At 33.8% G+C, this 12,480-nt stretch overlaps 1 protein-coding gene across 1 annotated transcript in view; it reads right to left on the bottom strand.

The window, feature by feature from the left end:
• Nucleotides 1–12,480, bottom strand: part of LOC100373187 (nucleoporin NUP188-like) — a 109,679-nt gene that overhangs the window by 45,658 nt on the left and 51,541 nt on the right. Inside the window, exons 26-33 of the mRNA XM_085492356.1 lie at nt 11,637–11,793; nt 10,033–10,152; nt 7,647–7,893; nt 4,466–4,555; nt 1,435–1,578; nt 1,089–1,154; nt 878–981; nt 557–629 (exon numbers count right to left, since the gene is read on the bottom strand). Of these exons, the coding sequence (XP_085348482.1) occupies nt 557–629; nt 878–981; nt 1,089–1,154; nt 1,435–1,578; nt 4,466–4,555; nt 7,647–7,893; nt 10,033–10,152; nt 11,637–11,793 (1,001 nt within the window). The remainder of the gene's footprint in view (nt 1–556; nt 630–877; nt 982–1,088; nt 1,155–1,434; nt 1,579–4,465; nt 4,556–7,646; nt 7,894–10,032; nt 10,153–11,636; nt 11,794–12,480) is intronic.

The raw sequence follows: 12,480 nt of genomic DNA on the forward strand, positions 1-12,480 counted from the left end.
TAACGAGCCTCTCAAGTCTAAATATCCAACCGCCACCATTTTAATCAGTGTTTCTTCCGTGGAACGATATACAAGTATTTTTCTTGTTTTGAACATATTCTCTCCTGATTTTTAGCAAGATAGCAAGATTTAGTCTTTAATGAGTTGATAAATTAAAATAATGCACAACACTCATCAGAATGTCTTATTTTATAAACATTAAAATGCATGTAAATTGGGAGGTCAAAGGTCTAATTTTTCTCAATATTGGCATTACCCTGCAGATTGCTGCAAACCAACCAAATAGCGCCACATGCGTTGACACAATTTGGAAATAGTTCCGACCACTTTTCCCATAGTTCCACGCGCGGTATGTGTCAGATCGGTTGGTTTGTGGCGATCTGCGTGTCAATGTTTGTTATGGGAGTATCACTGAAAATGGACACACAGACAAAAGTCCAATGAAGGATTAAGGTTACAGAAACGCAACATGTGTGATATTTATACAAAATTTTATAGAAAACAGTCTGAGTATTATTAAGTGGTCACCCACCCAATGACAAGCTGTCTTGTTTACCTTAGTGCCAATATCTGTTGACAATGTTAGATCTTTAAATAGTGGAGTCGTAACATTCTCCCAAAACTGTGGTCTGCAAAAAGAACATTTATAATTATACAGATTTAAAAATTGCTTTGCTATATTAGCATACTATGTATTTTATTATTACTCAATTCATGCATACTTAAGTAATGATGAAATGTTGTTTGTGGGTGTTTTTTTCAGGACAAAAATATCTTGATTGGATGAAAAAAGGGAGGGTTTCTTTATGCCAATTACATAGAATGAATACTTTTGATAAAGACAATTCATGTGTAATTTGAGTAATGTGATAATCACCTTTTTCTGAGAACAGACATAGCAGTATCTCTCCTATCTTGCCATAATGAGTAAAGAAATGATAAGCAAGCAGCATGTAACTCTGGTGGACAATGCGTCGTACCCTGCAAACAGGAAAGCAACATTGGTTTGGACAAGATAGATTTTCTAAAGAATGAAGACTGTCAACAAAATGACCAGATATCTTATAAAGTGGATAGATTTGTATTACCTGTTTATTAGACTCTATCATATCCAAAACTATTTGTAATATACTCCATTTACCAAGGTTGATTTCCTGAAATGAACAAGTCATTGTCAGTGATACACAGTAGTCGATGAGTTGTCAGAGAATCTTAGTAGTCAGGTGAGGGGAGATGCAGTACTAAAGAACCGTCAAATTATAAAATTTACAACAAACATTTACTAGACTTAAGATAGTGGGCCTGCATTTATATCTAACTAATAAAAAAATAATACAAAATACATTTAATTAAACAGCACAGGAAGACACTTTAAACCAAAATTGTATCTAGTTTAATATAATTATACATTGATAGCCATTAAGTTGTAGTTACCTTTTCTGTCGTTGATTTCACTTCAGTAGCATTCAGTCTACTTAAATCTTTGACTTCTAGGTCTAAAAACAATTCAATCAAACCAGGCTGTGTTTCTACAGCAACTGTCAAGAACTCCAATATTACCACTTTTAATCTTGTATCCTGAAATCCAAACAAGGAAAAATAATCAGTTGGAAGTGGCAAGGACATTGTTTGTGATGTACTACATGCAGTGTTCATATATACATAACATTGTAGATATTGAGATGACCTGTTTCACCTGGAGAACACTATTCTGCTATCAGGGTGTGAAAACAAGTAGACTCTCGGCTAAGATTGCTCCGCTTCGCAAATCATGAAATTTGAAGATATCATCACAAAATGAACAAATCTGAAGAGAGGTACCTGTAGTATGTGTAGTATGTAGATATATGTAATATGAAATTGATCGGACTTGCGGTTTTTAACAAGAAGTCGAAAATATCACTTTTTAACAAAAATATTCACCAAAATAAGAAAATTAAAAATATCACCATGAAATGCACAAGTGAGGTCTATCTCAGATATGTATACACCAAGTCTCAAATGAATCAGAGTTGAAGTGGACGATGGTCTATGACAGAAAATCACTCATTATGGTCAGTCAATGTGATAGAAACATAGGTCAGCCAATGTGAAAGATACATAGGTCAGCCAATGTGAAAGATACATAGGTCAGTCAATGTGAAAGATACATAGGTCAGTCAATGTGAAAGATACATAGGTCAGTCAAAGTGAAAGATACATAGGTCAGTCAATGTGAAAGATACATAGGTCAGTCAAAGTGAAAGATACATAGGTCAGTCAAAGTGAAAGATACATAGGTCAGTCAATGTGAAAGATGCACAGATGAGTCAATGTGAAAGATACATAAGTCAGTCATGTGAAAGATACATAGGTCAGTCAATGTGAAAGATACATAGGTCAGTCAAAGTGAAAGATACATAGGTCAGTCAATGTGAAAGATACATAGGTGAGTCAATGTGAAAGATACATAGGTCAGTCAATGTGAAAGATGCATAGATGAGTCAATGTGAAAGATACATAAGTCAGTCATGTGAAAGAAACATAGGTCAGTCAATGTGAAAGATACATATTCCAGTCAATGTGAAAGATACATAGGTGAGTCAATGTGAAAGATACATAGGTCAGTCAAAGTGAAAGATACATAGGTCAGTCAAAGTGAAAGATACATAGGTCAGTCAATGTGAAAGATGCACAGATGAGTCAATGTGAAAGATACATAAGTCAGTCATGTGAAAGATACATAGGTCAGTCAATGTGAAAGATACATAGGTCAGTCAAAGTGAAAGATACATAGGTCAGTCAATGTGAAAGATACATAGGTCAGTCAATGTGAAAGATACATAGGTCAGTCAATGTGAAAGATGCATAGATGAGTCAATGTGAAAGATACATAAGTCAGTCATGTGAAAGAAACATAGGTCAGTCAATGTGAAAGATACATATTCCAGTCAATGTGAAAGATGCATAGGTCAGCCAATGTGAAAGATGCATAGGTCAGCCAATGTGAAAGATACATAGGTCAGTCAATGTGAAAGATACATAGGTCAGTCAATGTGAAAGATGCATAGATGAGTCAATGTGAAAGATACATAAGTCAGTCATGTGAAAGAAACATAGGTCAGTCAATGTGAAAGATACATATTCCAGTCAATGTGAAAGATGCATAGGTCAGCCAATGTGAAAGATGCATAGGTCAGCCAATGTGAAAGATACATAGGTCAGCCAATGTTGAAGATACATAGGTCAGTGAAAGTGTAATTTACATAGATCAGTGAAAGTGAATGATACACATGTCAGTCAATGTAAAAGATACATAGTCAGTCAATGTGAAAAATGCATAGATGAGTCAATGTGAAAAATACATAAGTCAGTCATGTGAAAGATACATAGGTCAGTCAATGTGAAAGATGCATAGGTCAGCCAATGTTGAAGATACATAGGTCAGTGAAAGTGTAATTTACATAGATCAGTCAAAGTGAATGATACATATGTCAGTCAATGTAAAAGATACATAGTCAGTCAATGTGAAAAATGCATAGATGAGTCAATGTGAAAGATACATAAGTCAGTCATGTGAAAGAAACTTAGGTGAGTCAATGTGAAAGATGCATATTCCAGTCAATGTGAAAGATACATAGGTCAGTCAATGTGAAAGATGCATAGGTCAGCCAATGTGAAAGATACATGGGTGAGTCAATGTGAAAGATACATAGGTCAGTCAATGTGAAAGATGTACAGGCCAGTCAATGTGAAAAATGCATATGTCAGTCAATGTGAAAGATGCATAGGTCAGCCAATGTGAAAGATGCATAGGTCAGCCAATGTGAAAGATGCATAGGTCAGCCAATGTGAAAGATACATAGGTCAGCCAATGTGAAAGATGCATAGGTCAGCCAATGTGAAAGATACATAGGTCAGCCAATGTGAAAGATACATAGATGAGTCAATGTGAAAGATACACAGGTCAGTCAATGTGAAAGATGTATAGGCCAGTCAATGTGAAAGATACATAGGTCAGTCAAAGTGAAGGATACATAGGTCAGTCAATGTGAAAGATGTATAGGTCAGCCAATGTGAAAGATACATAGATCAGTCAATGTGAAAAATACATAGGTCAGTCAATGTGAAAGATGTATAGGCCAGTCAATGTGAAAGATGCATAGGTCAGTCAAAGTGAAGGATACATAGGCCAGTCAATGTGAAAGATACATAGATCAGTCAATGTGAAAGATACATAGATCAGTCAATGTGAAAAATACATAGATCAGTCAATGTGAAAGATACATAGATCAATGTGAAGGATACATAGGTCAGTCAATGTGAAAGATACATAGATCAGTCAATGTTAAAGATACATAGTTGAGTCAATGTGAAAGATACATAGGTCAGTCAATGTGAAAGATATATAGTTGAGTCAATGTGAAAGATACATAGGTCAGTCAAAACACAGGTACACAGGTTAGTCAATGTTAACAATACATACCTCAGTTAATGCTTCTAATCTTGATTGATAAGCATCTTTAAGTGCTTCTACTTGAATACCAAGTGAACCATAAATTGACATTGGAGCAACCTGTATGTACAAATTACCAGAACATGTTATTCTTTATGGACTAGAGGCTGCATTTGATTTTGCGACCCGGGGTCATATGGCAGAAACACCCAAGCTTACGAGGACATGTAAGCAGTATGGCCAAGGGCTGCAAAAGCAGTCTCTATCCTATAAAGGTTTTATCATATACTCTATAGGTGTAATTACATTTTTACTACGAAAATTATTGTCCTGATACAAGGGCGCACTTCCCAAAGTGTTACAAGGCCAGCAATATGAGGTATTTGATAAGAGAAATTATTGTCTTGATATGAAGGCGCACTACCCATAGAACTACGAGGCCGGGCAATACTAGGTATGCGATAAACCCCATAGAACTACGAGGCCGGGCAATACTAGGTATGCGATAAACCCCATAGAACTACGAGGCCGGGCAATACTAGGTATGCGATAAACCCCATAGAACTACGAGGCCGGGCAATACTAGGTATGCGATAAACCCCATAGAACTACGAGGCCGGGCAATACTAGGTATGCGATAAACCCCATAGAACTACGAGGCCAGGCAATACTAGGTATGCGATAAACCCCATAGAACTACGAGGCCGGGCAATACTAGGTATGCGATAAACCCCATAGAACTACGAGGCCGGGCAATACTAGGTATGCGATAAACCCCATAGAACTACGAGGCCGGGCAATACTAGGTATGCGATAAACCCCATAGAACTACGAGGCCGGGCAATACTAGGTATGCGATAAACTATCAAGTCATTTACATCTAGACTATAATTATTAAACACAGTGAATGATTTTATCTGAAGAAAATGCATTTTGAAGGTGACAAAAAGGTCCCAATAGATTTAAAATAAGTAAGAGAAAAGTTATAAATAGAATTAAGTTAATTGACATTATAAAGGTAGTTCATCAAATAATACTACATGTACTGTATTAATCTCAATATATAGATTCATTCAATCCCGGTCAGTATTTTACACTTTGAATGTCATTGTCCAAGACATCTTTTGTTCTTAGAGACATAGTCGAAATAGTGTGAAAATTTTTAAGACAAAAACTGTGGAAGCTAATTAGTTTTCAATCTCTCTGACCAACCAGAAAACACGAATGGAGATATTGTTCGTTTCATGAAAGTGACATTTATCATCCACAAAAATGGCTATTGCATCACAATGACATGCCAAAATCCACCATATACCAATGATGATGTTCAATCGTCAGATAAATAAATAAAATAAAAATATTTACAATTTGAGGGAAGCAGATGTAAAATCGTCCGCGAAGTCAATACCTTGCATGAAAACTGAGGGAGGAGCACAATGGATTACATGAAGCCGATGAGATATTCACACAGCTATATAAACATAGCGATCACCATTGGGTGGGTTGAGTCTAAATTTACGTTTCCTGAAACGTTTAAAAAAAAATATTTTGTATGACGCAGTTTTTCGTGATCGCCAGTAAAATGGACCGTTTCACAGTTTTTACTACTCAGTCACTGAAACGTCTGTGAAACAAATTTGAAATGAAGTCGCCTTAGAAAGTATTGTAAATCGAGACAGGTTTCATTCAACTACAGACGAGACGACATCGCTACCGGTGCATGGTTCCGATTAAGGTAACCAAGATGGCATTGTAGAGTGCTTGATTTTTTCGTGGTGTTTAAAAACAGCATCTCTGTAATTTCCGAGGTATTTTTTAATTAACTGAGCATTTTACATTTGTGTATTTGGACAGAACAGCAATGGTGTTTTTTTTTTCATTGCATCGCAAAGCTTTCAGCATGGTAATCGTTACAGCAAAACGAAAAATGTATACTTCAGTTTTAAAATTCCTTTAGAGAAAAAAATGCATGAAAAAAAATAAAAAAATAATTATTTAACAGTATAACCACTGGAAGCTGCCAGGCTAGAAGTTGTCGACATGTTGACAGATAAGGGTGAAAAAATTCACTTATCATTTACAACTGTATGTTTGTTTTTTTATTCCGCTTGCATGCTTGGAAGCATCTACATCTTGTTTTGTTTTTTTTGTTTTTTTGTAGTTTGCTAGGCTAGTTGATAGCGCTTGAGGTAAGTAAACAGGGTCCAGAACAGGAAGTCACACATCGTCGCACCGTAACTGAAGCCAGCAACTCATTTGCATACAACATCAACAGTGACTTGTCAATCAAAGATCAACGTAAACAAACTTTCGGGACTTTTAATCACATATGTGTGCCTCGGTTCCCTATATATTAAAACTGACTTTTCAGTATGTTCCAGCACTGACAATGCTCCGAAATTTTAAAACTATCTAGCCAAGACTGTCTGGTTAAGAAAAAGCAAAAAAAAATATTCACTCCACATGCCCACAAACCTGCATCTATACCTTAAGTGAAATGTAACGAATATCTTGAAATATACTATACATAGAACAAATCAAACTTGGCTGAGATCCCAAACTACTTGAAAGAATTCAACTAAAACTGTTTGTGACAGAGTCAATAACATGGTAACTATGGTGACATGCACAAGATGAAAAAAGAGAAAGAGGAAGTCTATTTTGATAAGTGAATCAATATAAATTTAAATATTTAAATTTTAAATTATATTTCAAACAAGTCATTTGAATTTCTTGGCAGAAAATGGCCATACTAGAAAATGAAAACAAATATATTTTGGCTTTGTACCAAATTTACACAAAATCATTGAAACTACATCCAAGAAATGAATAACATTGGTCCAGAAACAGGATTAAATTTACATCAGTCAGTCAAATGTCATTAAAACATTAACGTCCTGTGTTTAACAACAAGGACATAGACCTATTTATAAGTTGAATTAATCATTCATTCTTTCATATTGGCTAAGATTCCTCAGATAAATTTACCGTATTTGAATTTTAGAATGTAAATTAAGTAATTACTATGCACAAAATTCAAATTACCCAAGAGCAACTATCAACTATCAGTAGGTTTTGTTAAAATCTGAGGATTTCTAGTGATATATCTGGAGAAAAGCGAAAATTGGATAATTATTATGCAAATTAAATAAATAATTATTCACAAATTTTACCCAAGAACTAACTAGAAATGAGATGAAATGCTACTTACCATAGCTAATCTTTTAAGCAACAAAGTTGATAATGTTGGTAATCTTGGGTCATGTCTATGGTAGATATAGCTAGCAATTGTAGCAATTAATGGAGTGTCTTGCAATACAGTTCTATGTTGCTCTGTTAATTCCTGTTCCAAAGGTGACATAATATCTTGATTGGGTTTTAATATTAATAGTCTATTTACAACCGAGAATGCTAACTTAATAAGCTGAGTCAAATCCTGTGCTGGATTGTTGAGAAAGCTGAAAAAGATTATGAATAAATACATTGTATAAATATATAATGTTATAAATGCAAGTACATATTGGACATAATGCAATGTGTTGGTTATAGAAATGTTAAAAGGTTATTATAATTGGTTTGTTAAACGACAGTTTGGGTTTTTAAAAAAATAAAATGGGACCAAGAAATTTTTTTAGGCAGTTTTTTAAGGTGTTTTTTTTAATATTTTGGCGTCATTTTTTGGGCAATTCAATCATTCCTGATGCCTAAAATAGAGTCTAAGTTTTACCATAGTCATTGACGCCTATTCAAGAGTATGATGTTTACTGTGACTAGTGTGAATGGGTAAGCTTTCTTTCGACAATGAGCTGTTATCACTGTAAATAATGTTAAATTATTTTTCAAATGCATAGTTTATTTTTTAGCAGATAATTCTCCAACATCGAGTGTTTAATATGCAACTGGAATCATTTGCTTACGATGAAACTAAGTTGAGATTTATTTGCATTTCATAATAATTCAACCAATTTACTGTTTGCACGTTATTATATTCTGAGTAATAATCAACAATTGTTAAACGCAGCATTGTGCTACCGTGATCATTTGCTACAAAGCAATGCAGTTGTGTTCGTTTTATTTGAAACTTCTTTTTGGAATTTACTCTTACATTACTAATAACATTTTTAAAAAAATAATTGTATAATTTGGCAAACCAGGTTCGTTAATGTTAATTTTTTGGAGAAAGATGACACTGGGTGACATTGTAATGAAATTTTAGGCGGTCTACTTTTTAATTCAGCAAGAAAAAAATGTATCAAATTTTAGAATAGCATCTGCATACTTTCTTTTATCTTGGTGGTAAAACTGCCAGCGTTGAAAGTCAACGTATGTGAATTTTTCAATGAAAATAGAAGTCCTAAAAAATATTTGATGATCATTTTTTGAAATTTTGAACCCCAAACAGAGGCCCACCAGCCGTGAAATTGCCAAGAGTTTTACATTACATAGAAACTAAGCAACAACACCAACCTATGAATGATTCAATGACACCTAACCAGGCTTATGAATGATTTAATTTGTAATAATAACCCACTGATGGAAGATTCAATAAGACACAAGCCTGACCTATGTTAATGACATAGTTCCCATTGGAATTAGGGAAAATTTATTCATGCAAAAAATAAAGTAATATGGATGAAAAGCATAGTAAGTAATTTAGAGTGAATAATTGGCTGGTCTAGTATCAACAGAAATTAGATGTATTAAATGCCTCTTCCATAATATATGGTCAGAAATTAAACTGGATATGCTATTCATGCATTTTTGTATTTAAAACAAAATAATTTATCCAGGCTCATGTAAATAGATATATGGTTAAAAAAACAAGATTACAGGCAGTCAACCATCTTTGATCCTATTGTGAAACTAATTGCCATGGACATGTATAATTAGAAGAGAATAAAACATGTCAACAATACATTTTGAAAAAACAAGATGGCTGCCAGTTGGCCATTATAGATTCAAACACAAAACTAATCATCATGGACATGTATCTCAACATGTATGTTTGTATCAAATTTGATTGAAAACTGAGAAATCCTGTCCAAGATGTCACATTTTCCAAAAAACAAGATGGATGCCAGTCAGCCATCTTTCATCTGATTATGAAACAAACTGACATGGACATGTATTCCAATATGTATGATGTATATACCAAATATGAAAGAAAATGGTCCTTGGAGATATAGTAGTATGGTCAAAAAGCAAGTTGGTCGATCTTTGATCCAACTGCAAAATATATCGTCATAGACATGTATCTTAATATGTGTAAAATATGTACCAAATTTAAACAAAAAAAACTGATAAAGTAGCTGCCAGTCAGCTATCTTGAATTGAATCAGTAAATCACTGCATGTTTATATGTCCCAGGGAAGTACTAGACACATGCAAAGAATGAACAGATTTGGTCTGCAGAGTTCTGAAATATAACTCCGGACGAACGGAGACTGAATTATAAGTCCATGTTTCGAACTTCATTCGAATGGGAACTAATAACTCCAGTCTATATGAATGATTCAATGAAAAAATAACCTCAGTCTATGAATGATTCCATGATGAAAACAAAAGTTTCCAGAGTTTGTATTTTGTTCAAAGCTTACCTGCCATATTCTATCAATCTTAACTCAATAGCATCAACTCCAGTGGCTAATATATGCAACAACGTTTCCCCTGCATTGGTATGTAGTAAACCATGAACTACAGCGTCTCGTACAGCAACACTATCAATAGAAATCATTGTAACAATTCACTACATATAATTGTTTTGGTTGGTTCAACCAATTCCCTGTGTTAGTAGCCCCCCATTCAGTTTTCAGTACAAAATCATAATCAAAGAAAGCTTAGGAAGAACTCCCGTGTGCTGAGAGTATTGAAGACACATTAAAAATTAATTAAAATTACTGATATTAATGGCAAAAGCTGAAAACTAATTATGTAAATCAGGTAGCTAATATAAACAGAACAGAACAAAACAATTATGAATTATTATGCTAATTAGATAATTAATATGATCAGATTTTAACCCAAAATTTATCAGGCCTGTCTATTGTCCTAGAGCATTTGTGTACCAAATTTTATTCAAATGTGATGATCAGTCATTGAGATATCAGTGTTAATTAATTATGTTAATTAGGTGATTAATAAGCATAAATATTTACCAAAAACTAATTAGGTCTCTGCATAGTTCTCGTTAAAAGTTTCATTAAAATCCAATTCGTGGTTCTTTATATAAGTGGAACATTAGATAGATAGATAGATAACAGCTTTATTACAACCGTGTAGAAAATTTTACATTTCTAATTTGGTGTTTAAAATGTAATAAAGTTAATAATGAATAACTAAAAAAGTAAGTAGGTGAAAGTTGAGTAAATAAAAAGTTAAATAAGTGTGACTGAGTGTATTCTTTTGTTTGTTCATTTACTGTTACTCAAGTACACATAGAGGGCTATAATAGTATTTTTATCTTTTGATTGTAAAATATGTTTAAATTGTTTTTCTTTATCCAAATTCAGGAAATTTGCATTTACACTGTTGATAGTGTGAAACATTGCGTCTCTTTGTTTTGTGTACAATTTACAATGTATTAAATGATGTTCCTCATTTTCAACTTTGTTACAATGGGAGCATAACCTGTCTTCCACTGGTGTTTTTGGTTTTGTATAACGACCTTTTTCGATGGCAAGTTTATGGCAACTTAATCTAAATTGAGCTATTGTTTTGACATGTTGTGGGTTGTTCATCACTTTTATGTATTCTTCTTGTTCCAAGGAGTCTTTGAATGTCCTGTATGTGCGTAATTTGGCACTTTCCCTTTTGTTGTCTATATTCCATTTGTTAATGTAATATTGTCTAATTGAATTATTTAGTTTTTGTTTTGTGAAATCTGTGACATTGTTTTTGTTGTAAAGTTTCAAGTTTTGTTCTAAGGTAGTCAACCATGCTCCTGTGTAAGTATTATTTTCCATGTCTTTTATAGCATAAAAAGCTAAATTGTCATTGTCTATCGCTTTGAGGTGTTTGTAATAGTTAATTGCTGAGCAGTATATTCTGCTTATCAGTGGCTCTCTTCTCAGTTCCATTCTGCATCCAATTTTGCTCGCTCTGTTGCCAATGTTAAGAATTTGACGACAAAAGCGTAGATGATATTTTTCTGTTGCTGTTTTGTCCCAATTAGTCTGATTTTGGAAAATGCCCCATATCTCACCTGCATATGTTAATATGGGTAGTTGTGTCACATTCAGGAGTTTTTCCTTTATCCTTATACTGTTCATGTTTGTTGGATATATGTGTGACTGGATCCTTGCAGCTTTGTAGGTCTTGTCTGCCAGTCTGTCTGCAGTAGAGGTTATTGATCCATTGGCCTTAAATGTTACTCCAAGATATGTGTATAATCCTGTAGTTTTTATTTCTTCATTGCCACATGTAAATCGCCTTGTATCTGGTTTGCATCCCGAATTCCTGAATATAATCACTTGCGTTTTGTTTGTGTTTACTTGTAGCCCCCAGTCTGAAGTGTATTTATGGAGAAAGTCTATTGCAGTTTGTAATTTGCATTATGCAAATTAGGTAATTAATATCCAATTAAAACTAATCAGGTCTCTGCATAGTCCTAGAAGATCTATGTAGCAAGTCTCATTGAAATATGATGATTAGTACTTGAGATATCAGGCAAAAAGCTGAAAATTAACTAATTATGCTAATAAGGTAATTAATATGCACAAATATTTACCCCAAAAAAATCAGGGGTCTGCACAGTTCTTAAGTAACTATGTACCAAGTGTCATTGAAATGTGATGATTACTACTTGAAATATCAAAAACTGGAAATTAATTAATTGTGCAAATTAGGTAATTAATATGTACTGATATTACCCTAAAAACTATCAGGTCTGTGCAGTGTCCCATGACATTTATGTACCAAGTGTCATTGAAATGTGATGATTACTACTTGAAATATCAAAAGCTGAAAATTAAATATACAAATTAGGTAATTAATATGTACTGATATTACCCTAAAAACTATCAGGGGTGTGTCTATGACATCTATGT

The sequence above is a fragment of the Saccoglossus kowalevskii genome, chromosome 17, assembly GCF_978046115.1.
Source record: "Saccoglossus kowalevskii chromosome 17, keSacKowa6.1, whole genome shotgun sequence".
Taxonomy (NCBI): domain Eukaryota; kingdom Metazoa; phylum Hemichordata; class Enteropneusta; family Harrimaniidae; genus Saccoglossus; species Saccoglossus kowalevskii.